At 46.5% G+C, this 27,077-nt stretch overlaps 1 protein-coding gene across 7 annotated transcripts in view; it reads right to left on the bottom strand.

Moving 5' to 3' along the window:
* The window catches only part of KALRN (kalirin RhoGEF kinase), a 637,474-nt gene that overhangs the window by 328,585 nt on the left and 281,812 nt on the right, over nt 1-27,077 (bottom strand). For all 7 annotated transcript variants that reach the window (XM_027106834.1, XM_027106844.1, XM_027106853.1 and 4 more), the window contains exons 9-10: nt 25,650-25,880; nt 7,618-7,740 (exon numbers count right to left, since the gene is read on the bottom strand). In XM_027106834.1, the coding sequence (XP_026962635.1) occupies nt 7,618-7,740; nt 25,650-25,880 (354 nt within the window). The remainder of the gene's footprint in view (nt 1-7,617; nt 7,741-25,649; nt 25,881-27,077) is intronic.

The following is a 27,077-nucleotide window of genomic DNA, read 5'->3' as shown; positions in this document are numbered from 1 at the left end:
GTTAGTTTTTAGCTTTTTACATATCCTAGGGAAAAAAGGGTTGCCTCTGCTGGAAAACCTCCCATGATGAGAAGCACACTACATCACAAGATATTTCATTCTGGTTTTGGACAGCTCATAAAAAAGCAACCGTGTGTTAGAAACGATAGGTGAATTAAGCTAAAATTAGCTTCACTATACCTTCCACCCTATCTCTTCTATAGGAACCTTTCAGCTATCAAACCCACCTCCCCTTCCATAAAAAAAATTATTTACTCAGAATTGGACATATCCAGTTACTTCAACTTCACTATCTTGGCAGCCTTCCAATAATTACAGCATAGTTTGTCAATATCCTTTTGAAAATACATTTTCTAGAATTATACACATTATTCTCTATGTGATCTAAACAGTACATAGAGAAATCCTTATTTCTCTGGCTTAGAGATTATATTTTAATTTGCATCATCACTCAAAAGTCTTTACTATTCCCTTTTGTTCTAAGAGCAATGTCTAAACCCTTTTATCTAAAAGTCAAGGTTCGAGAGAGAGTCCAGACATAATCTATACTCTTTTGAGCTTTTCTACAATGATCCGCTCTCTACATTGTAGAACACTTTGCTCTCATCAACTTATTGATGTTTTATTTATGGTGTCACAGAATTTACAGGAGATGCCAGGAAATTTGAGGGCTCTCATAACCACCATAGTTTTCCTTGAGCCAGAACTGAAATTGTATCAGAATTTCCCATATCCTCCATCTGATGGAGGATATCATGGTCCTCTCCAGTCACAATCATGGCTTTTTGTTTGCTTTCCATTAATCTCTGTTATGTCTCCATATTGTCTACTACCCTCAGGTCTGTAGATCTCATATAGATGAGAACCTTTCTTATGTATCCTCACCCCTCTTATTAAACGAGTCCTTTAAACAGACAATCTTCTTCAATTGCCATTTTTTACTTACGAGCTCAATACCTTAAAATCTCAGGAATATTTGTATTTATCTTCTTTTGTTAAAGTTTAAGTACCTTACTTGTTACACATGCCTTTTGTTGATATATAGATAAGGCTATAAATATTGTTTGCAATCTGTATTCTTGGTATTTTTCTTTAACCTAAGTTGACCTAAGGGCATTTCCTTCAGAAGATGTTTCTTTCTGTGTCACCCGTGGGCCTCACACGTCTGCTTTTGGCTTTACTGGGGTAATTTTCTCCTTCTACTTCAAAATTTGCTTAAATCCTTCTAGACAGATCAACAAGGTTTTCTGCCAAAGCACATCCTTCCCAATCTTTACAAGATGCACTCTGCCCCTTGCCAGAAGTCCATCATCCTGGCTCTGTAGGATATAGTCCAGAAGACTTTTTAAAACACCATCTACACAAGTAGCCATTTGTTTCTCAGCCTCCCTTCTTTTCCACAGTCACTGCCATCACACGGAACAAGAGACAAATACACCACCTGTGCTTTCGAATCTTTCAGTGTGCTACCCAGAACTTTAAAGTCATTAGGAATACAGTCCCAGTTTCTTCTGAGTTTGCCATTTGTTCCACACAGGAAGCAACAAAAGTGGGGGGACAATTCATAGTCTTGATAAGAAGTTCTTGGCAGGCTTTCTATAATGTCTTGGATATTGGCTCCGACCCCTTCTCAATTTTCCAAATCAAGTGTATACAACATGACCTTCAAAACCCTTGTTTGGGATTTAACCACCATATAAAACATCTTTCTTCTTCCTGACAGTGGTCACAAGACCCCTCCCATCAGCTCATGCCAGTAACTTCTCCCTAGTGCTTTGTGGAAGGAATGTCCTGAGTCTACCCCAACGGGAAGAGTGCCAGACAAGATCCAAAGGGTGAGACTGTCCTTCATTTCTCTGCCATTTCACATTCTTCCACTTGCCCACTTCATGACATTAATTTATCAGCATTTTCCTGGCCTTCTTTCTATCTTTTTTCATCCTGTCTAAGAACCTTTCATCAACTCTAAGAAACTGGGGAGGGTAGAAGACACAAGAGGGAGGAGATATGGGGATGTATGTATATGTATAGCTGACTCACTTTGTTATACAGCAGAAACTAACACACCATTGTAAAGCAATTATACTCCAATAAAGATATTTAAAAAATTAAAAAATAAAAAATAGAATGTGAAAAAAGAAACTGGAGTGTGGAAAAGTACCTGTTTAATCTCTCCCCCCTCTCCCTTCTGCTTGCATTTGCAGCTGCTATACTTGGTCACCATCTCAGGCGTGAAAAGAAAGATGGAACTTACTCCAAAGGTCACTACACTACCGCAAGGCATGTGTTTTTTTTGGATCACCAAATGAACTAAGGGTTTATCTTGGTTTCACTAGATGCACTCCTTGAAAACCTTAAAAGAGTAAAGATTATGTCTCCTCTCTTATTGTGGGACTTCTCAGAGGTTTAGAATACTCTGGCTGCATGTTTTTCATTAGACTGTGAGTTCCTCAAGACAGAAACTGTGCATCTCTTTCATTTTCCACGGTGCCCAACACAGAGGCTTGATGGGACATGGAAACTGAATGAACTGTCCAACTCTGTGGGCAGAGGCTTTCCATCTCTACGGATTACCCTATTCTAGTCACCCTTAGTACTCTGGTACGTTAGTTGAGTACACTTTGAATATCCTTAATGGGCAAGGTCACTGATGGGTCCACTAAAATGTTTCCCTTCCATTTTTGCCTATTTTGTCCCCAAGGCTCAGAATGAGTTGTTTTTTTTTTTTTAATGTATTGCATTCAAGTTTGAAGAAAAAGCAAGGGTCAGCTAGAGAAATAACTAACTAGAGATTATTGAATGAAGTACTTAATTGTGCCCGTGTTTTTATATTTCTTTAAATCTTTCTTTGAATGGTCTGTTCTTTCCAAAATGTTACACTGATGCTTAGCTGCTTAAATGTGACTTGGTGCTTTGAGATTTTAAATAACATATATTTGAATGTAAATGCTTGCTCTTTTGACCAAACTAGCTTACAGAGAGGCTGGCATTTCAGATAATGAGGTCATAAAGCAGACCACTAACAGCAGGCACAGCTGCTCTCTAAACCACAGGCACTTGAGTACTCCCCTGCTGAGGCACAGCGAATATCTCAGGACAAAATGTCAGTACCACTGCCCACTCCACCTCTTGCGCAGATACGGATGCATCTATCCCCTGAAAGCTATGCTCTTACGGGTAGCAATTCTATCCCTATGCCTGTTCATATTCCCAATGACAGCTAACATGCAACACACACACACACACAATACATATATTATATATAACATATATACATGTGTGTATATATGTATATATATAAGTAATAAGCGTTTTTAAAAAATCTGATTTACGCTATGGCCTGAGTCATTTGATGAGTTTATAGGCAAGTCCAGTCAAGTATCTATCTGGAGCAGGAGAGGTTCCCACTGGTCCCCAGCACTTCTGTTTGAGCATGGACAATCTCAGCAGCTTAGACTGGAAAGACCTGCAGAGACAGCCCCTTGGTGCACCCCTTGGCCCTCACCACCTGCCTGTCAGGCTGTCATGACTGAGGCTCCTTTCCTCACGCAGCTCGGCTTCTACGTAGGCTATTCAAAGAGTGCCATCTGCAGGATGAAGGGAGGATCATAAATATTTATTCATTTCCTTCAAATGATAGTTGAAGAATTTAAAACGTGTTCAAGAGCTAATCAACACAAGATTTAAGTTAAAGTTTAATGACAGATAATGAATGCTACATTCATTCTTCACAGGTATCATTTGTATTTATTTTAATGACTGCCTTAAATGTCTTTACTCCAAAGAGTAACCAATGGTGAGGATCAGAGGTGCCCCCACTATCCCAAGAGTGGAGAGGTGTTCGTTCAGGGCCTTTATGCTGCCCCTGGACCCCTCCCCACGGGTAGCCATTTCTCTGCTCTTCCCTGCAGAAGGGCACATGTCCAGTGGTGACAGATGAAACAGCTCTCTTCCTTCTTTGACTCAAGACAATTTTTAAAATCTGAATGCAGAGAATGGGAGCTCAGAGTTCCCTTGTCATACCAGCCTCAGGTCAAAGAATCATAAGATCACAAAGCTGAAAGAAGCTCCTTCACTGAATCATGACCCTGTGTGGTGCTGCTGACCAGCGGCCCCCAGTCTCCTCCTTCACCCCATGCGTGATGCCCCTCCTGCCCGTATCTCATAAGCAGCAGCCCACAACAACCAGGAACAGGTTTCTAATTCTTTCACTGTGCGTCACTGATCTCTGACGAACTCAAGAATTATCCAATTCCTGACTAAATTCACTTCTCTCCCTCCAGCAGCCCTCACCTAGTGAGGAGAGAAGCAAGAAAAAGAGCGCCCTTTCCTGCCTGGGTTGCCCCCTTTCTCAGTACCTGAGCGTGATGGTCACGCTGCACAGAAAAAAGCAGGGCTGAGGCAGGTGGCTGCTGACCACCCACCTGCGTTGGCCACGGTTGGAGGTGGTTTTCCTATGTGGACTACCAATTCCAGGATGCTGGGCAGCTCCACTGCCCACACCCTTCCCCAGAATAGGGATGAGGGAACAAGACAGGATTCATTTCCAGACTACGAGACCCATCTCTAGAGGCCTATTTACAGGAGAATGATGCAGTGATCTCATGGCCCTTCACTGAGGTGTTCCCGTTGTGGTCCACATCCTCCGAAAACCTCCTAAAAGCAGGAGCCTTTTGGAAGGTACACTCTCTCTTCTCTCTTGTAAAGACACAGTCTTATCAGGAAGCAGAGGCAGAGACAAGTGGATTATATCAAAAGATTACTCGTTGGCAGGACCAGGGAAAATAATGCCTGTGACAGGGGAAGCTTCCCCTACCCCATTCCTGCTCTTTGCCCTGTACTTTTTTTTTTTTTTTTTTTTTTTGCGGTACGCGGGCCTCTCACTGTTGTGGCCTCTCCCGTTGCGGAGCACAGGCTCCGGACGCGCAGGCTCAGCGGCCATGGCTCACGGGCCCAGCTGCTCCGCCGCATGTGGGATCTTCCTAGACCGGGGCACGAACCCGTGTCCCCTGCATCGGCAGGCAGACTCTCAACAACTGTGCCACCAGGGAAGCCCTGCCCTGTACTTTCCACGAGGACACTGGCAATGAATTTTACACCCAATTCCTCCACCTCAGTAAAGAGGGACGGCATGGGATTAGGGTGAGAACACGAGTCTGGATTCACACCTGGGTTAAAATCCCCACAGAACCACCGACAAGCTAGATGACAAAGGCACCGCAGGACTTTCTGATCCTTTAGTGTCGTCTTCTATAAAACAAGGCTGATACTATTGTTCAGGGTTGGTGGGAGATAAAACACTTAAAAGGCCCATAAGCTCTCAAAAATGTGTCAATTCTTTCTTTAGTATGAATTTAAGTTAATGTGTCTCTGGCACTAACTGAAAGGCACTGTCCCATGGGAAGGGCATATCAGGCACCAGCGAGACGGTGGAGGAGGAACTGGGAGAAATGAGGTTGAGGTTGGGGAGGCCACGAGGCTTGTCTGGTTGTAACAACACACAAAAATGACAGCCCCCTCATGGGCCTGTGACCACAGCTGGCATTGCCTATGAGGCCACAGCAGTAAGAGAGCAAGGAGGAGTGGGCTGGATCAGGGCGGTGGGTGGCTCTGGGGATGTCCTCCCCAGATGAGGAGGGCTGAACCACAGGACAGCCAGAATGCAGGGGCACCAAAGCTATGGGATGGCTCTAGTCCAACAGATGGTCCCAGGTACCACAATGCCCACTCTCAGCAGGCAGGGAGTCTGGATGACCCTCTCCCATCCTATGCCCCCTAACAGACTGGACAGGCACCAGAATGCCTGGCCACCCAGATATTTTGGGTCTGTAATACATCTTGTCCACCAGAGGCACATGGGGCCTGTGTCTGTATCACGTTGGCACAGTCCAGCTCATGCTGTAAAAGATCCTTGTGTGGCTATGAGGCTGGTTTTTGTTCTTGTGGTGGTGGTACTGGTGGTCATGGTAAAGTAAACGTAACAGAAAAAAGTTCAGGGGCACTGAGTCACCCTGTTGCGCAACCATCACCACCATCCATCTCCAAAAATCTCTACGTTGCAAAACTGAAACTCTGCACCCACGAAATAATAACTCCCCGTCAGCACTTGGCAACCACCCTTCTACCTTCTATCTCCATAAATTTGACTATTTTAGGTACTTCATATAAGTGGACTCATACGATATTTGTCCCTTGGTGACTAACATTTCACATAGCATCGTATCTTCAAGGTTCATCCAAGCTGTAGCATGTGTCATACTTCCTTACTTTTTAAGAACAAATAATATTCCACTATATGTATATATAATATATATATTTTTTTTTTTCTCCTGCGGTACGCGGGCCTCTCACCGCCACGGCCTCTCCCGTTGCGGAGCACAGGCTCCGGATGCGCAGGCCCAGTGGCCATGGCCCACGGGACCAGCCGCTCCGTGGCACGTGGGACCCTCCCGGACCGGGGCACAAACCCGCGTCCCCTGCATCGGCAGGCGGACTCCCAACCACCGCGCCACCAGGGAAGCCCTGTATATACAATATTTGGTTTATCTGTTCATCTGTCGATGGACACTTAGGTTGCTTCCACCTTTTGGTTACTGTGAAAAATGCTGCTTGGACATGGGTGTACTTTTCATATCCTTGCTCTTAATTCTTTTGGGTATATACTCAGAAGTGGGATTGCTGAATCATATGGTAATTCTATGCTTAATTTTTTGAGGAACTGCCATACTGTTTTTTGTTTGTTTGTTTGTTTTTGCGGTACGCGGGCCTCTCACTGCTGTGGCAAGCTCAGCTGCCATGGCTCACGGGCCCAGCCGCTCCACGGCATGTGGGATCTTCCCGGACTGGGGCACGAACCCGCATCCCCTCCATCGGCAGGCGGACTCTCAACCACTGCGCCACCAGGGAAGCCCTGCCATACAGTTTTTAACAGTGGTCGCACCATTTTACATTCCAACCAACAGTGCACAGAGGTTTTCTGTGAGGTTTTCTTTATCCCATAGGTTGGGTCTCATCTACCTGCCTCCGCAGGTTCAGGTCGCTGCTGACACGGTCTCTCTGGCTCCGTCAGGCCTCTCACCCTCCAGCATCCCTTGCAGCTCCCCTAGGTCCACTCCCACTACTTCCTGTCCACCAGCAGATTCCTTTGGCTCTCGGCAGGCCCTCTCCTTTCACACCCACAGCTCACATCTGTCTGGGGCTGGTCACCTCCCCGGGTGAGGTTGGGGCTCTGGACAATGCCCAGCAGGACTCCCCCACTGAGGGCTGCCTGTGTAATGGAATCAGAGCCAGTCCTGGCTAAAGCCGTGACGTGGCAAACTCTAGCTTTGTCACCCTCGCTCCTCTGGCAGCAACCACCTCGCCATCCCTTAGTGATACCTTTCCCAGCTGCCCCTTCCCTGCCTTACTCATTCTACTGCAACTGATCACAGCTGACAAAATACTAATTTACCACTCACCTAGTGATCCTAGAGCAGACAAGGGTCTCCTTGCATCAGGCGGGAAGGCAGCCCAGAAGCCATGGGCTATCCACCCAACGTGCCCCACCAAACACCAAAGCCACAGCCCTGGTCTCCCTCAGCGCTCCACACACGCATACAACCATACACAGCATCTCACCTGAGCCACCTCTTCAAAGTCATCGTGCCTCTTCTGCAGGGCCCGGGCTCGATGCAAAGACTTCCCGACCCCTGTGTGCTTGCTGAGAAAGGCCTCGCCGTGGTTTTCGATCCAGTCTAACACCTAGTCAGAGAAGGAAGACAGAAACAATGACTTCTTGGCAAAAGACACGTGACAACATGTGTGACTGCTAGGCTATTAGACTCCCCGCCCGTCCCAATCAGAAAGCAGCAGTCCAGGTGTAAATGTTCAATCCACGGTGGACACAGGGATTTCATTACTCTCATTGGCAATACAACAATCCCACCCTTAACTAAGTTCAGCTCTTCCTCTTTGATCTCCAGAATATCCCCTCATCACTTTCTCAGTTTTCTCAGCCTTACTTAGCCCATTATTTTAAACAAGTTACACAGACCGCCAGGCACAGTTTAACCCTCTCACTACTTTGACTCCAACCATATAAAGTCAGACACATTTGCAGGAAATTAAGCAGTGTCAGGTCAGGGCAGTTCCTTGGCACTCACTCCACCATAAAAATGCTCATGGCAGTGGCATCAAGTCATGGGGATCCTACCTCATTGTTCTCCTGGGACTCCCTTCCTAATCTTGGGAGCAAAGTCCAGAGTAGTCAGTCCCTAACTGGAGCTACGCTCAAGAGAGCTGATCACCAGGACAACTGCCCTCTCTGGCTTCTTTCCACCTTTCTCCTCCAATCAACATCAACCAACCAACCAACCAACAAAATAAAGTAAGGTCTTTAGTATCTATGATGCTCTTGGGTAGCAGCAGAGACTCCATGTTCTCCAGGCTTAAGGTCTAGTGATTTGGCCTCAAGACATTTTCCTCAACAGGTGGCTGGAGCAGTAGAGGGATGAGTGAGGCGATGCTTAGAAGGTGAGAAAATATGTTGTCCTGAGGGGTACTTGACAGGGGAGTGGAAAGCCCTTAGTAAAAGCCTCGTAATGTGGGGAGGATCAAAGCCTTTAGCCCATTTTGCATTTGTCCACATAACCCAACAAAAATGTGTGCCTCCAGGGAGAAGGGAAGCAGTTCATTTGGGCCCTGAGGAGTTGGCACTCACTAAATCAGATGGCCACAGCTGAATCAGAATTACAGCACAGACACACCTGTTGCAGATCCTGCCAAGACTCAACTAAGCCCACTCTATTCCTACTATAGTAAACGTCAACTAAACATTTGATTAATGAGGTACTAGCTTTCTCAGATTGTAGAATGACTTTTGGGAAAATGATGTAGATGAACTAGCCCCGTTTAAAAGGGCACTTTAATTCTGTTTTTTTCTACAGATTGCCCTGTGGCAAGCAGAGAGGCCAAATCATTGCCTGGACTGCAGACATGAGAGTTCTGTTTCTACGGAATTTAGCCTTTGGCGTCACTTCCTCTGACATTTGAGATAAATTTATGCCTGCAATTGTAAAAAGTATGGAAGCTTTCAAAGGCTTAGGTGGCAGTATCATAAAGCCATACCAAGATGGTATTGGTTAGAGAAATGCACATATGAATATAAAAATGAGGTTTAACAAAATTGCATGGTACAAAGCCAGGTCAGGTAATTGTCCACTAAAATGAAGAAAAAAAGAAGGCTTTTGCAAAAATGACTTTATCTAAACATTAGTGTAAAGATTGTAAGCACTTTAGCATCAAGGATTTACTATATAACACATGGAGCTATATTCAATAGCTTGTAATAACCAGTAATGGAAAATAATCTGAAAAAAATATATGTAACTGAATCACTTTGCTGTACACCTGAAACTAACACAATATTATAAATCAACTATACTTCAATTTTAAAAAGGTTTTAAACACTTTAACAAATTCTGGCAGTATTTTTTTAATATTCTGGAGGCACATCTGTAAAAAGAAATTACAATAGTAAATGAACTGAATTTTTACCTTTTGCAAACTCTGAAAGGCAGCACTGAAAGGAAGTTTAGATATTCTTTTCTTAGAATAAAGAAGAGCCTACTTTTCTCTTGAGTTACTTATGGTGATATTTCAGCAACAAAAGTCAGGAGAGTGCATTTTTACTTGATTTGCCACAATTTGATCCCATTCTATACCGGACAAGGATGATGGGTGTCAGCATGCAACGTCAAAGACAAACATTTCTAGTCACAAAGTTTCTCATATATTGTGTACCATGGATAGCGTAGTTTTATAATTTTTATGCATATTTAAACTTTTATTAATCCCCTTTTGAGAATGAACTGAAGGTTGGAGATAATTTTTATATACAAAGGAGCCCTCTTATAGCTTTTCATGAGTGCTTTGGAATTTATGACGTATTTTCAGGTTACAATTTTTTAAAAAAATTTTGTTTTGAGCAGTTAAGTGTGACTTGCTTGTCTGGCACTTTTTTTCATGAATTTTATTTTATTCATTTTCATTTTTAATCTCTAGCTTTAATAAATATTCTAAAGCAAATTGGTTAGAGGCAAATGTTTTTCATCTACTAGTTCACAAATGGTTAGCTTTTATACTCCCTGGGGGTGCTTTCACAACTTTTAAACTTTTTTAAAAAAGCAATTTGTTTCCTGTTTATTTTGCTTTCTTTAAAATGTCAATTCGTTTTCAGTTAGTGACACTTAGTTTACTTAATCAGCTCTACCTTAACCACTTAAAAATCTATTTCATATTTGAGAGGCTTTTACTTAGTTTAAACATAACTTTGCTCTGTGATGTTACATTGCCTCCATTTAGTACAGCTGCTGCCATTAGAACTGGAGCTGTGCGGAAAACACACGCAACCTCAATGCTGGGTCAGGGACTGCAGGGAAATCAATTTAACAAAACAAAAGCAAATGACTTAGGACGTGAACAAGATTACTTTAGTAATATATAGAGACGGAAAAAGCATCTGAGGACAGAGAAACAGAATCAATATATGATGCACTGTTCAAAATGTTGATTTCTGACAATTTTGTTTCAGAGAGTTCTTTTAGAGCCAGCATGGCCTGGTACAAATACTTAGGCCATATGCTCTCTTGACCTTTGATTTCATGGTTCCCAACCCTGGGAGCACAATCCAGCTTCCTACGTGGACTGCACAGCAGAGAAATGTGCTTCTGAACAGACACCGGTGGTGTCTAACAATTATGTGACACACTGTACATTAATGTGCAGCATTGGAAGTCTGGTGAGTCCCAGAATCTGAACATCACTGGTTGAAGAATAAATTGAGTTTCTAGCCTTACCCTGGACCCTATCAAAGTGTAAGCACCCATCAAGGTACCCCTTATTAGCTGGTCCCTATGTAATTTCTCTCATCTAAAAGATATTATTTAAAATAGTCAATTATCAGTTGTAGTTAGGATAGTACAGGATGATAGTTAATCATACCTATTGATGGCTTTGAATTGGTATTTAAGTGTTTCCAACAATAGGAGGTTTTTTTCCTTTTGTTTTTGTCTGAAGGAAGAATCTTCAGGATGCAGAGAAGCACGTGTGGGCTACGACTATTCACATATTCAAATAGATATTTATTATTAGCCTCATGGTGGCCTAGCGCCGGGCACTAGGACAGCCCAGCCTGCAGGATTAAACAAGGCAGGCTCAGCCCTGACTCCAGGAACTCAGTCTAGGTGGGTAATGAGCACTAGATATGAGATCACAATTCATCATTAATTGCAAGGGTGAAAAGTGCCAACGGTCAGCGAAGTCCACTCTGAAGAAGTGAGGCCTGAGAGACAGTAGGATTTAACCAAATTAAGAATTGAAAAGATCAGCATGGTTTGAGTAGGTGTAAGTAGGAAATGCGCCCCGAGGCGGCAGGCACCAGGTAGAGCTGAGCCCTGGTGTGCTGAGTCTGACTCCGGCGTTAGCCTAAGAGCCACTGAAGGGCTGAAGGAGGAGAAAGACACCATCAGATCTGCATTTAAAAATTATTGCTCTGACTGCTTTGTGGAGAATCAGTTGTTGGAAGACAGGAACAGAGGTAGGAAAACAGGAGGTTCCTGCAGAAATCCTGACAAGAGGCGATGGTAGCTCAGGCGAGGCCAGTGGCAGTGTCCGTGGAGAGACAGGTTTCAGTAATATTTAGGGGAGAGAACAGCCAGGATTTGGTGATGGGGCCTGGGGGTGATGCAGAAGCACGTGGAAGCCTGACCCCCAGGAAGAGGAACTTGTCACTGGTACAGAAGCAAGTGAGTCACAAGGGATAGCACAAAGATGACAGGTTTTTTGGTTAAGTTTTCTTTCAATTTTCATACTCACGCTCTGTTTGTTTTTTTTTTGTTGTTGTTGTTGTTGTTTTTGGGGGTTTTTTTTTTGCGGTACACGGGCCTCTCACTGCTGTGGCCTCTCCCGTTGCGGAGCACAGGCTCCGGACGCGCAGGCTCAGCGGCCATGGCTCACGGGCCCAGCCGCTCCGCGGCATGTGGGATCTTCCCAGACCGGGGCACGAACCCGTGTCCCCTGCATCGGCAGGCGGACTCTCAACCCCTGCGCCACCAGGGAAGCCCCACGCTCTGGTTTTGATAAATGACAGGTGTGCCTCTGCACTTGAGTGGGAAGTAGCACCCAGTGATAGTTGTCAATCTCATTCTGGCAAGATGTGCCTTTAATTTCAAAGGAGTAATTTTATACACTAAGGTTTAAAAATAAATTATGAATTTCTAATATAGCCAGATCCTAATGATAAAAAAAAAAGTGAGGGACACAAAATCTACCTGAAGAATATAAATTAGACTTACATGGAGTTAAACCTTGCATTCTTGAAGGCGTTTCACTGGGGTATAGTTTTTGAGGGGCCCCTTAACCTGACATGCAAAGTCCTCTGCGACAGGTCCACCCCTCCCAACCCCACCTCCAATGAGTTCCTGCCCCACCTCTCAACACCCCCAAAAACTCACCTCCTGAGTTTTGTTCTTGCTATTTTCCACTTCACTTGAAATGTCCATCTCTTTTTTCTCCCTATATCCACTTCCCGGGCTCCTTCTTACTCATCTTTTAAGTGCCACCTCAAACTCTAGTTTTGGAAAGCCTTTTCTCTTTAACAATCTACTCAGGCTGGGGTGGTGTCACTCTTCTCTGTTCTGTTCAAACCACGATTATTGCCCACAGGCTGGTCTCTCCCACTAGACTCTGACCTCCCTGTGATTCCTGGACACAGCATGGTACTCAGCACAGAGGGGTTCACGTGAGATATGTTGAACTCAACTCAACTCAAAACTCATTGCCCCAACACACAACTTTGGGGTGAATGTCTCCAGCTCCGTACTCCCTAGATAGGTAACTCTTAGTACCTCTCACAGCCTGCATTCAAAGTTCTCCCTTTGTGTGTATCCACCCTCTCTCCACTGCCCCACTTGGCAGGTAGGTAGCTCCCGAAGAAGTATGGGGTTTTCACCACTGTATCCTGCCCTTTCATCCCTCGCCTGCCCCCAGTCTCCCCATCAGCACCGCACACTCAGAAGATACTCAATGAATGTTTATAGCCATGAGTTGTCAAGGGCAAATACGGCTGCCTACTGTCTTGGGAGAAGCTGCGCCAGCGCATTCAGCAGGAGGTCTGATCTTTGCCCCATCACTGGAAACAACAGTCCTGGTCAGCCTGGGACTCCTCCCCACGAAGGCAGGCACGCAGTCTTGCAAACAACGTGTAAAGCTCTTTCTCCTTTCTCATGCCCCAACTTTTCAACTGGAATTAGTCCTTTCCCGGAACAGCCTTTTCCAAGAGAGATACTCACATCCTGAACCGGATCTGGGAGCCAATCTAACAGCCATTATGCATAATTCCCTAATCACTCCCTTTCTTCCTCATCTAATTGTGTTTATTCCAACCAGCATACAATCAAGACAGAGTACTTTTCAGGGGAGGAGACAGTCCTTTCTAGCTGCTAAGGAGAAGAGAAAAGTCCTTTTGAAGAGAACTATTGATATTTTCTGAACAGTGGCCATGAATACAACCGAGTTAATGGGAGAAAATCAAGGGCCTAGCTGCTTTCTGTCCCAGGACTCTGATTTTTTGGATTCTTCTAACATGATAGAATCTTAGTGTTGGAGAAGACCTCAAGGATCTCCCAGCCCAGTGCAGGAGGCCCCTGCATTTAGAGGCAACCACCTTTGCACAAAGTTTTAAGTTGGTGTCTAAGCTCTGTTAATATGTAAGTGCTTTAGGTTCCTAAAGCATCATTAAAATGTGGTACCATCATGATCATTCTAAATTAAAGACAGCACAACTTACAGAGGAACCTGGGTTCTCACCCCAGCTCTGCCCCTAACCAGTTGTGGCCCAGCTGGGTGTGTGCCTTCTCCTCTCTGAACCTCACTTTCTCCAATGAGACTGTTGGATCACATCATCTCCCTAAATCTCCCTCCAACTCAAATATTTAATGATTTTATTACATCGAGGGTAGGGCAGTTCCCCTCCTCAGAAGGAAAGGCTATGGAGGGCTCACTCTTTGTCCAGCACTAGGCCAGGGCACACGCTCACCATCTCATCTATGCTATCTTACCACAACCCTGGGCTGGTGAGAGTTATTATCCCCAAGTTTGGATGAAGAGAATGAATCTCAGAGTGGTTAGTTAACTTGCCTGATCTCACACAGCTACTAAATAGTGGAGTCAGGATTCAAACCCAAATGGTTCTGGCAGCAACGCTACCATCTGATTCCCAGACCTTACTCAAGTTTTCCCATGTGTCCCAACACTGACTTTTAGAGGAAAAGGATGCAGGCTAGAAGCATGTGTCATGCTTAGTTGTCCCTTTAATCTGGAAGAGTCCCTCAGGCTTCCCTTGACTTTCCTGCCTTTAACACTTTTAATAGTTACAGGTCTATTACTTTACAAAATGTCCCTCAGGTTTGTCTGATGTTTCCGCATGATCGGAATCAGGAATAACACAGAAATGATTCTTGTTCTTCCCACTGCATTCTATCAGGTGGGATATAATTTGAATTGCCCCCATGACTCATGATGTTAACTTTGATCACCGGGTCAGGGTGGTGTCTTCCAGCCTTCTTCTAGAAAGTCACTCTTATTTCTTTGCAATTAATAGGTATTTGAAGGAGGTAGTTTGAAACCATGGAGGTTGCAGATGCTATGATGTGCCACAAAGGACTTTTTGCCACCCCGCTGAGAGTGTCACCAGCAGGCAGACAGCCTTGGGTGTCAGTCCCCTTTGGGGATTATTACCCTGGGCTGAAGAGAGTGGCTTTGCCCAAAGCCCCTTCTTACATTGACCCGTGCCCAGTGACAGACTCCAAGTACAAAGACCCAGTTTTCACTCCCCAACCTGAGAGAATCTTCAGAACGCCCGGTAGGGCTGGCTGAGGATTCCCTTGAGATGACGCTGCAGCTCAGCTTCACTCTCTGTCTAATCCTCCTTCTTCCCTTCCCTTCCTCAGGGGTTGATTCCAAGAGCCCCTCCTAGTAAACCTCCTCTGGGTAGCCCCCTGTGTGGACACCTCCTCAGCCTGTTTAGATTCCAATCCTCTAAGCTGGGCTGCCCTCCCTGCATGGATGCCCTCCTCCCTCTGCCCAGGCTGTGACACTGCACAGCCCCTGCCCCTCGGGGATGACCTCCTTGACCTGCTCATTGTCTGCACTTATGCACCTGACACCTATGCCAGGCCACGCTTCTCTGCTCTGCTCACCTTGCCTGGGCTCCAACACCTGCACCAGGCTATGCCTGCACAGGGACTCCCTCCTCGCTCTGCTCTGGACCACCCCTCCTTGAGGACTCCCAGTGCTGGGATGCCCTCCCACCAACGCCATCCTCAGCCCACTCCACTCTGACCTCCCTGGACCACTGCGGCCCTCCCACCCTGCAGAGAGACCCACCTTGCTCAGCCCCGCCTAAGAGGAAGAGCCTCCCTTTTCTGGAAACACCTCTTCCTTAGCTCCTGAGACGCCATCTCACTGAGGATTCCCCCAGCTCACTGATCTCCACTGTTGTCTACTTTTCTGAATCCTCCTAGTCTTCCCAGGCTCTAAATTTTGGAATGCCTGAGGGCTCATCCCTGGACCTCTTCTTTCTCTTCTCTTACTCCCTAGATGATCTCACCCAGTTCCATGGCTTTAAATATCGTCTATGTGCTGGTTAATTTCCATATTCACAGTTCCAGCCCTAACTCTCTCCTGAGACTGAGACTCATGTACCCAGCTGCCTACTCTTCCTCTCCAGTTTGGTTTATAATGGGCACCTTAAGCTTAACATATCTAAAACAGAACTCTTTATTCCCTTCTGCCCCACTCCCCTCCTCTCCCAGTTTTCCTTGTATCAGCAAAAGCACCACAATTCACTGCTTAGCTGCAAGCCTGTCTTACTTACTCTTTCCTGTACACTGATTTCCTTCAAAACCACCCTAGTCCCAGCCACCATCTTTCCTCATTCACCCGATCAGCCCTGTAGGTGGTCTTCCTCCTTTTACTCCCTCCACACAGTAGCCAGATCTTTGAATATAACATTTCTTTCAACAAGAACCAAGTCATGACATTCCTCTTATCGAAACTCTACAACTGTTTCCTATCACACTTAGAAAATCCAAATTCTCTCCGTAGCTTATAAGGCCTGATGTGATCTGGACCCAGCCCATTTCTTCAAACTGTTTACTCCTTTTCCCTCCTCTCTATTCACCAGGTTCTCTGGCCATCCTCCTATTTTCATGAATGCACCCAGCTCATTCTGGTCCCAAGGACTTTGTAGGTCCCGTTTCACATGCTTGGAATCTCTTCTTAAACACACCCCACGGCTTATTCATTCAGCTCACCTGCTGTCATTCTAGCACCTATGAGCTATTTGTTTGTTTGTGATGGTGTTCTCTCCCTCCTGAATGTAAGCTCCACACGGGCAGGGGCTTTGTTTGGTTCACCGCTATGTTCTCAAAGAGCATCTGCTGAATAAATGAGTGAATGAACTCAACCTGATGTGAGAACTTCCTGTGTGATAAAGGGCAAAAACCATCAAAGGAAAGGGAGCTGTCTGGCAAACAGTTGTGAAATCAGAATCCCAACTCTCTGATTCCCTCCCTGGCTCTCTCTGATCAATCATCTTATTTGAAATATGTTATTAAGTTTGTGTCATAATTTGATCCATGATAAAACGGGCAAGGCGTTCTGTTGTGTTAAGTAAACTGAAGAATGGCCCCCCTCAGCTGTTACCTCCCAGCGCCCAGCCCCAACTCTGTGACTCTGTAGAAGCCGATATTCTGAGGTCGGGAAGGAGAGTTGGCATGCCGTCGGTGTCCACACGCATTTTGTTCTGTTAAAAGCTCAAGTGCGCGTGACGTGTGTGAGCGCCCAGGACAGCCATCAAATCACTGTTTCTGTCTCCTTGCACAGCACACTGAGCACTAGTTCTGAAGGGGAGCAGCTCATTCTCTGCCGGCACCACCCCGCTCCCTGTCAGCTGAGACTGGAGAGCACGCGGGTACCACTTGAAATGGCCAATTACCACTAATTCACTTTCTGTCCCCTCTTTGGAACAAGTATGATCAAAATAAATGTCTTGCTATGGCGGGAAAAGCCATCATTTTTTTGAGAGGGCTCAGCTGAAACTCATTAGCAGGTGTACAGACTCTCTTCCCCCTTAAAACCACAGTCCTTTGCCCTGACAAATGTGATGTTGGGTGGAAGCCGGCTAAGAAACCAGCCGCCTCCCTCCCTTGGATCCCTCCACTCCCAGGCAGCCCACACCTGTCCCTTCCCAACAGGCTGAGGTGACTGGAAATTGTCTTTGTCTTTGACATCTCCCTGAAAGCATCTCCTCACATGGTGCCTTTGATTCCTGTTTGTGGTGTCACCACACTTTTCATCACTAAGGACTGAATCTCTCAAGTCAGAGGCTCTCAAACTTTAGACCGCTTCAGAATCACTTGGGGTTCATTCTAAAACCTAGGCACCACCTTACCCACACATACCGAACCAAAAAGTATACAGTAGGGTCAGATAACCTGTTCTTAACAAGACCCTACTCTGCCCAGATGATCTTAACGCCAGGGGTCTGAAACTGAGTCCCCCTAAAACGAGTTCCCCTGCCGGGTTTATGATTAACCTCTTTATCCAAAACTGTATTCCTTTTCTTGTCCTGCCCCTGTTCCCCTCAGGATTGGGGAACATCAAAGAAAAGGGGGAACTGAAACTGAGCAGGACCTTGTGAGGTCTTCCTGGATACAAAAGCCCCTCCAAGTTCCCGGTTTTGGTTTGGCCTTCCCCAAGTTCCAAAGAGGAGGCTCATGCGTAATGATTAGAACAATAGAGCCACAGGACTCCCAGTTCCTCCTGAAGGGATGCAGATAACAATCTGCTGCATGTCTTTGAGTTGCTCTGCAGAAACTACAACCCCCACCCAGGTGGAGGATGGTGACTACATGCTGACCACAAGCAGCAGACCCCAGACTGGTTGGAACCAGAAGGTTGATGACTAAGATTCCTGAAACGTCACCCTGTTACCTCACCACCAACCAATCAGAATGTCCAGCTGATCACACACCCTGTGACTCTCACCCCTAATGTTGCCTTTAAAAGCCCTTTCCTGAAAATTATCAAGGAGTTTGGGTCTTTTGAGCTCGAGTTTCCTATTCTCCTTGCCTGTCGCCCTACAACAAACTCTGTAGTTTCCTTCACTGCAACTCGGTATCGGTAGATTGGCTTTGCTGTGCATTGGACAAGTGGACCTGAGTTGGGTTCTCCAACAGGTCCAAGAACCCCACTTTAAAAAATACAGTCCCATATTCACACTTGACACCACCCTTGTCTTCTAACAAAATGGACGGCAATTTCTAGTGATTTTTTTTTCATAAATGCTCTCAAATCTACTACCCTTGTCCCATCACCTTAGAACATGACCGTGGCCCTAGGATCTTCCACTCCAACACAGTCCTCCTCTGGCACTAAATGACCTCAGACCTTCACTCTGATCACCTGTTTTCTCTGGTCAAAATCTTTCAATAGTTCCCCACTAGTTATAAAGTGTGAGTCTTTTATCCTTTAGCCTGGTATTCAAAGCTCCAGAAATAGCATGTTGAGGTCAAGGACATGCCGAACCTAGGGGTTATCAGAAAGAAGTGACCTTGGATGGTGACTGTCTAGTCATTTGTTAACATAGTAATAAAAGAGGAATTGAGGACATTAAAGGTATTTAAAATTGTTGTGTATCAAGAAAGCCCTGAGGCTCAGTAACTCCTGGGGAGGAACCTTCTTCTCTCACTGCCTCCCAGGACCCACCTGATTCCCAACCCTGCCAGGTGGAGGTACCCGGGTCCTTCCTTGGAAGGTACTCATCACAGAAGGATGACTGTTCAGTCACAACAGAGTTTGCATTCAGAAAATCAAAGTGAGCACCCAGGGAAAGGCCATGATGGGCAAGGGAAGAGAAGGCAGAAAGCAGGGCAGAGAGGAATGGGGGTGAGGTACAGAGTGTGAAGGGTCCATGAAATTCCAGGCAGGAGGGTCTCAGCAAATCAGGAGCAGGCCTCTGAAGCCCATTTCCCAGCCCTGCCAATTCTAGCTGGAGGATACATGGAGAAGACTGGAACAGACCCTCTGGTACCAGCCTCCTACTATGGGTAGAGGGATGGAGCACCCCTTCTAAGATCAGTGACACCAAAGAGGCAGATGAGAAAGTTTCCCCATCCTCACTCCAATCAGAAAGCAACCCTGACCAGCAGAGCCCTCTCTTTCTCCCCTCCCTTCCTCCCCCAATTCAGCCAAGCCTCAACCCTGCTCACTTTCTGGACTCTCACCCTGCCAGAAAGATGATAGATGATAATAGAATCATCTATTATCCACTTGAATGTATTCGAAGGATTGGATTATCACCATCAAAACTTAATTGAGAACTTTAATACTGCTAAATACGACCACGGGCAAACGGACATTATTCAAGATATATGCTACAAAGAAAAGCATCAGCAACACTGAGTTAACATAATTATGGTTAGGAAAAACAAGTGAGAATGGGTAGTGCCTGTCTTAGGGACATTTGTGTTAGAGCCAAATAACTGTAGAGAGCCATTTTATAATGATGGAGCAGGTGGGGAAGAGTGTTTGCGTGTGAGTATGACTGCCTGTGTGGGTCTTCCTGGGATGACCCAGGGATGAATGACCCCTGGGATGACTTAGGGATGAATCTCAGCTGTCAGCGGCTACACGGCAAGTCTGATCCCTTGGGACCAAGCAATCTATCAGGGCCCTCTGAGCTCTGCACTAACTTATAAACCCCTCAAGGGCAGGATCCGTGTCTCTCTGCCTTCCCACCACTTAACATAGTGCCCAGGGCATAGCAGAGAGGCTAAGAGCATGGACCTAGAGATTCAGTGGACTTGGGTTTATAGCCTTCCTCTGCCACTAGCTGTGTGACCTTGTGTAAGTTTACTTAACCTTTCTAAGCCTCAATTTCCTCATTAGTATTGATAAGATGAGGACCAAAGTATCACCCGCTTCATAGTGTTGGAAGATTAATTAAGATAAGTGAAGTGATTAGATGCTCAATTGCTCATAAAGATGATGTATCCTGAGCTATGAGCAATAAAACTTTTATAGACATATTTAATCCCAGGAACCAGATCTCAGGGTTGGAATCCAACCACCCCTCTGATGTCTGAATCTCCTCCCCAACATACCCACCAAGTAACTAGTCAGCATTCCAGATTTTTGATGATGGTTCCCCCTCATGTATGTTCCCTCATCTCTCTGGGACTATACCCTGAGTGAGCATTTTCCTTCTTAGATGCTTTAATCGTTCCTTCTTATAAGAAGAGTTCTTTTCTAGACCCAACGTCATTCCAGTCTCTTTTTTCTAACTAAGCATGCTGTTTGGAACCCAAAGTGCTCACCTTTTATTATGCAAAGCTGTTAATTGGATTATACAACGCCCAAACTGGTTTAGTATGATTAAGGGGCTTTAGTCACTACAGCAAGTAAAAGATTGAATTTATGGAGTTTTAAAAAATTACTCTCAAATCCTTTTTACACGTTCTTTGGCAGGCAAGAGCTGACACAGTAAAAGCTATAATTTTCCACGGGAGGCTCCAGAAGAACCTGATAGAAACAGGTGAGATTCATTCGTAGTACAAGAACCATGGACTTTAATATTAATACACTCATTCAGAATGGAAAATCACTGAGCCAGAAAATTCTGACATCACTGCCCCTCCCTCGCTCACCTTTGGACTGCTTAAAAGCAAAACACATTACTTTTAGGGGAAAGCACTGGAGCCTCAAATGGGTCATGTCCCACCCACCCCACCAAGACCACTCCTAACCCTTCCAGCCTGACCTCCCTCTATCGCTGCCAAGAGTAGGCACTCAGTCAGATTTCCTCTTCCTGTCCCCTGGCTATAACTTAGCTCTCCACTTCCTGGCCTTCCCCACCTCCGTCTCCTCTGCCTGAGCTCCAAGCACCAGTGCAAATGCCATTCCACCCACAGGGAACTTTCTCTGCTCTGATTCCACCAGCCCATTGTTGTCTTGCTTCTTTGGCCCTGAACCCAGATAGCCACGTGCCACTCATACATCCTCGGGTATATACGTCTTCTCTTGGGCCAGAGACCTCCAACTCCTAGTACAGGGCCTTGCACACAGGTGTTCCAAAGCACTTTACCAATTTATTCTTGCACCACATGGAGGGAGAAGAAGAAAGGGAGGCAGAACAGATGGCCTGCAGTGATACTCACAATAGTTGTTCTGGCTATGAAAAAATGGAATGGAGTTTGCATCTACTAGAAAGATCAAGACTAGCTACTCCTTGTTCTTCTCAGCAAAGTCAGGTCTATCTGGGCTTGAAAGGAGTCCTTTATTCTTGTGGGAAGCCACAGGGTTAGGAGAGAAGAACAGACAGAAGGTGGAGGTGAGCTGATGCTGTCATAGATGCTCTTATGGCTGTTGCTTAGTACTGTTCCACTCTAAACTGGAACAACAACAGGACTGAAAATTATTCCACTAGCAACACTATGGTAGATGCACTCTATCTATGCCTTTCTGCAGCTTAATGGACCCAAGTTCCAGTTTGATCCTTAGAGACTTATTTCCATCGCCTCAAAGCCCAGAGGGGAAGAGGACACTTTTTGGGAACCAAGGGAGAGCTAGCACAGGGATGATGTGTCAGGCCAATTCTGGCTGCAGATATTTAAATGGAATCTCTTATTCACTGGTGTCTATCTTTGGTTTCAACCTCTCTGCTTTAGGCAAGGTATTCTTATTTGGGAAAAGACCACCCCCAGAAATGGCAATGGGACAAGGAGTCATGTGGGGAGAGGCTGGCTGGCTCTCCCCCATCTCTCCACTAGCAGGAGTCCCTGTCTCTTTCTCTTTCTCTTCTGTCTCTCCCCCCACCTTCCTCTTTCTCTTTCTCCTCCCAGCCCAGGTATGTCTGTTTCTCTGCTCTCTGTCTTTAAATCTCTCTCCCTTTCTTTCCCATCCTCCACTGTCTGTCTCTGTCTCTCCTCTCTCCCTGTTTCAGGGTGTGTGTATGTGGTCTGTCTTTCCCCTCTCTACGTTAGTACGTGTGTGTCCCTCCTGTCTCTCTTCTGTTCTCCATCGCTATCCGCCTGGCTCTTCTCTTGTGTGGTTTTTCTGTAGGACACCTGGACTGGGAGCCAGAAGACTTAGCTTCCGGTCCTGGCACTACCATCAACTAGCTGTGTGGTTATGGCCAAGTTGCTTTACATCTCTGGGCCTCAATTTTCTTGACCCTATAGTAGGTGAGACTGAATGCTCTTCCAGGTCCCCGGCAATTCTGAGATTTTATCACTGAATGAAATGGAACTCATCAGACTCAGGAGACACCCGAGTACCACTCAAAGAGGATATGACTAAACCGAGACAATGCTGCTGCAGGATCTACTACCTGCTAGGCAGGTGCTGTGCTTGCACCTCCTTCAGTCCAATGAGATAGGTACGTGATGGTTCCTATTTTAGAGGTGAGGAAACTGAAGCACCAGCAGTGAAGCCACTTGCCCAAGGTCCCATGGCTAAGACTTGTCAGAGCAGGATTTAAACTCAGGCCATCTGGCTCCAGAGTCCATGCTCTTATCCGTGATGCTGTATCGCCCTAGCCACCGATGCTCGCTCACAAGCTTCCCACTTAGGCTGCAGAGTAAACATCTCCAGACCCCAAATGTGCTCAAGGGTCTTGGATCCAGACTATATGGTTCAATCAATTCTCTCCTCCTTCAAGACACCAACTCTGACTTTTCACACCTCTGCCTGTAAGTGTCCCATCAACACTCTATTGCCCTGCACACCGCCTGGCAGGCTCGGGTAGCACGGACCTTTCTGTTTTCAAGTGTGTATGTCTTGTTGCCTTTCTACCTAACCAGGCATCTTGCCAGAACCCAGTGCAGTGCTGGGCCCACTGCCCAGACCCATGCTTGCTGAATAGCTGATGAGTACCAGGATACTTTGTAGCACTGATGGTATGTCCCCGACTCCTCTGCCCGGGCTGTTAGGAAATACCTGGGATCTTCAGACTTTCACATCACAATTCCTGCAAACAGACTGCAGCTACTCGCTGGCAGCTACTGAATGGGCTGGGAAGGAGGGTTAGATGGTGTTTAATTCACAGAAGCAGAAACAGGGGGCCTCCAATAATAATTTCAACTCAAGTCAGCAAATATAAAGAGAACCCCAGCTTCATGCCAGACAGCAGCAGCCACGGCTTCTGCTCTCAAGGAGATACTGCAAAAGAAGAGATGAAGCATGCAAAATAAAAAATGATAGATTTATAAAATTCCAATAGCACTTTGACCTTTGAGTTAACATTATTGTTTGCGTGTGTTTGTGTATTTTTAAATAAAATCGTGGGAGCACAGAGCAGGGAAACTGCTTGTCCAGTCTGATTCTGAAAACTAGGAAAGGCTCCCGTAAGCCTGGGAGTCGGGAGACCAGAGTCCGAGTCCATCACTGGAACCACTGCGTGCGTTATATGCAGCGCTCTCTGAAGTGCCAACTCAGACACCGGTCAGGCATCAACGCGCGCTTGGGTGTCAGGAAGCATTTGAAACCCACACCACGTTTCACAGCCCTTGGTTTTCACATTTTTCTTCGTGCATCTGTCCCAGTGTCAGATATTTGGTGAGTGAGAGTTAGCTGGACAATGGGTGAATGACGTCGTGTCCCCAGAAGTCACATTCACACGTCCCGAAAAGAACAATAGAATCAGTCATCCTGGGGAATTCAGTCCTTGTGGAAAATCCAAACCCCTTTACATCCACCTCACAATCTTCTACTTGCTTTTGGTGAGTGCCAACACTGTGATTCATCTTGTAGAGATGAATTGATAGGGCCTCCATTCCAGAAATGCTCTCATTTTTAGAGCGTGATGTAGAACAGCCACCGGTGTAGTTTTCGTTATACTTTTCCCCAGCTTTAGTGTCGATGTCACGATGGCCACAGAAAAGCCTGATAACAGCTGTTCCCAGAGTCCGCGTCTGGATGCTGCCCTCCTGATGGGGAAGCCTTTCGCCCACCCTCCTTGCAGCACCTCTGCCCCTCTCCAGTGCCCGTCCTAGTACAACAGCCATGAAAACAGCAGGGAGACAAAGAGCACACCAAGGAAGCTGCTCAATCCACGGCCCAGAAATCTCCAGAAGTCACTCGAAGTTCACTGAAGTGGTGACACCTTCTGTGTGCCTCTGGAGGCTGCCACCTAACCGTCCCAATCACAGACCAGCCCTGTGCTCTCCTGTGCTCAGAGATGACACGTTGTTCTGAACAATTCCAGACGGCAGGAGCAGACAACTGATGCATTTGCTTCTCCATCCCCAGCAAGCCCCACAAGGGTTTCAGAGCTGGGGCCAGCACATAAGCAGTGCCCATCCCTCCTGAGGCTGAAGTGTCACCTCCGATGACTCATCACTGCCCCAGATGGGGGACAGGGGCTACAAAGGAGTTAGGGCAGCCCAAGAATCGGGGACACTCCTGAAGCCCTGTCTACTCCTGGGACTGACTGCACGGTGGTGACCCCACACCCAGAGGGTATCATGACCCCTGATAGGATGCCCCTCTCTCCTTCCAACCTGTCTCTATCACAGGATACCCAGTACAAGGGCCCCCCAACAACAGCTGTGAGGGGAACCAACACTCCAAAGACATGTCCAGTTGGCTCTCAATTTTCCATGTATATTTCGACAGACTTTTCGATTACATCTGGTCAATACCGCAGGAGGTGTGGAAGGAGAGTGAAATGTTATTTTATTGTATAATCTTGAAATTATGAGGTGGCCACAGAAAGGTCTGAGAACACGAGCGTTCCCACCCCTGCCTCTCACAGTGAACCAGCAGGGAGACGATGCTAAACCTTAACTTCCATCTCCAGCTCCCAACAAGCTCTCCCTCCCCGGCAGCTATCAGTCCTCAAAGAAAAGCTCCCAGGGGTCCCCAAAGAGACAGACAGAGAAGTATGAGGAAAAAAGAATGTGTCATTTCATCCAAAAGCGCATTTGTGGCAAGGCTGTCCTTTCATAGTTAGAAACAACAATTTATTATTTGTGGTAAAGAAAAATGCTATGACTCTTATAATAACGCAAAAAAAAGATTAAGCCAGGAGTAACCTCTAATCACAGAACATACAATCATCAACAGCCCTTGTTTTAAATCTGGTTTCCCAAATCCAAGCTTGCCAAAGAATCCCCTAAAGGCCCTGTACCCCACCACACCCCAACCCTAGCAGGCCACCTGCATCCCTGAGAAGTGGGCACACTGTGGGTCCAGCTCCGACAGCGCTCAGATAACCCCCTAGGACCCGGAGCTGTCCAGAGAGCTCATGCCTGAGGGACTGTCAAGCTTCCCCCAAAGAAAACAATGTCATGACTACAAGGAATTGCTGTCTCTCAGATTGCGCCTCCCTTCACAACACCAGAGGGTGAGAAGGCCTGTCTGTAAAGCTGCTTAAGTGAGAAGCATCAATTAACAAGTCCGGATGGTGTGGAGGGGTGAAGCCGGGGGCTGAACTGCCCTCCTCCCTCCATAAATCAGGCGTTCCCAGGCCTGATCACCTAGGTCAGGGACTTGTGCCACCTGCCTGCCTGCCTGAGACAGATGCCAGGCTCAGGGAAGCAGTCTGTTACCTGCTGGACGTCCTGCTGGAAGACGCAGAGCTGCAGCCGCTGGTGGAGCCGCACCTTGCGGTGCTGCCAGATGCTCTCGAGCCGCCGCTGGTGGTGCAGCACCTCATGCACCACGTCCAGCACCTGGTGCACTGCCTTGGAGTAGTTGGCTGTGGCCGTGAGGGACTCGGAGTTCCCGGGACTCAGGGGACGCTGCAGCACATCCAGCAGCGCTTTGCCATCCTGGCTGACCTGTAAGAGGGAAAGAGGTCAAGTCCAGGGAGTAGAGGGGCAGGAGGGGCACAGGGAGGCAAGGCAAGCCTGCTGGCATCCCTGATGAGGACTGAAAATCTCAGTCCTACCAACACCCATGACAACCAAGGAGTGTGCCACCAGAGCTGCCACAGTGCCCAGCCTGCAGCCCGGGGGGGGCCGAGCACCCCGGAATCCTGAGGGAGAGGAGGTGCTGGGGCTGCAGCCAGTTGTCTGCGAGACCCCGAATCACTGTGTCCCTCCCCCTTGAATTTCAGCTTCCTGAGGGCAGGGACTCTGCCTTGTTTATCTCGTCCCACGCCTGGAAGAGTGCCTGACACTTGGTACTTGGTAAGTATTTACTTGATAAATATTCTGACTGACTCATTGACTAGGTCAGGCAGCAGATCTTCGTTTCAGAAAAGAAGCTGAATATAAGTTGACACCATAAACCTCTCTCCCTCTTCCCTCTTCCGTCCTCACCTTCCTCTACCTAGCTCTAAACTTCTAGGTGTGTGACCAGAGGCAAGTTATTGACACTTAACCCCTTTGGGCCTCAGTTTCCTTGTTTGTGAAGCAGGAATAGAAATGGTACATACCCCATAGCATTGCGGTAAAGACTAAACGAGCTAACACATGCAGGGCACTTAGAAGAGGGCCCAGCAGGTACTGGCTACCAAGTCTACCTTTATCATCAGCAGCAGCATTTTTCTCTCCTTTACTTCCTTGTCATTTTCTTTCTTTTATACTTACCCTTCTTTTGCTCTCCTTCTATACAACCTCCTTTTTTCTTCTGAAAGTGGTATCATCCCTGTCTTTCCAGAACACACAGAATAAGGGAGGGACCCTTAGACTGTGGACACAACGTCCATGCTCCTGGGTTCCCCAACACTCACCCTCAGTGCTGACACCAGTGGGGGGTGACATTCCTTGCCATTCCTCACTGGATTCCTGGCAATATTTCTGGAAAGTAGCATCATCTGATTGACACCTGTGGCTCCAGTGCTTGGCAGATTACCCAGCGAGCACGTGCCTTTCTAATTTAAAGCCATGGTGACTAGGGTATTGATAGGAATTTTAAGACCCCAGATTAATCTGGTTAACAAGGAAGTCAAAGTTGGTTTGGAGTTGAAACGGCCTTTTCCTTCCAGCAAGGTCTGAAAGGAGGTGTGCTTGGTCCGAGTTAAGAAGGCAGTT

Source organism: Aethalodelphis obliquidens, unplaced genomic scaffold, assembly GCF_003676395.1.
Source record: "Aethalodelphis obliquidens isolate GAN/ISIS:26980383/991018 unplaced genomic scaffold, ASM367639v1 scaffold1, whole genome shotgun sequence".
Taxonomy (NCBI): Eukaryota; Metazoa; Chordata; class Mammalia; order Artiodactyla; family Delphinidae; genus Aethalodelphis; species Aethalodelphis obliquidens.
Note: the sequence above shows the minus strand (reverse complement) of the source record. Positions and strands in the feature narration are given on the sequence as shown.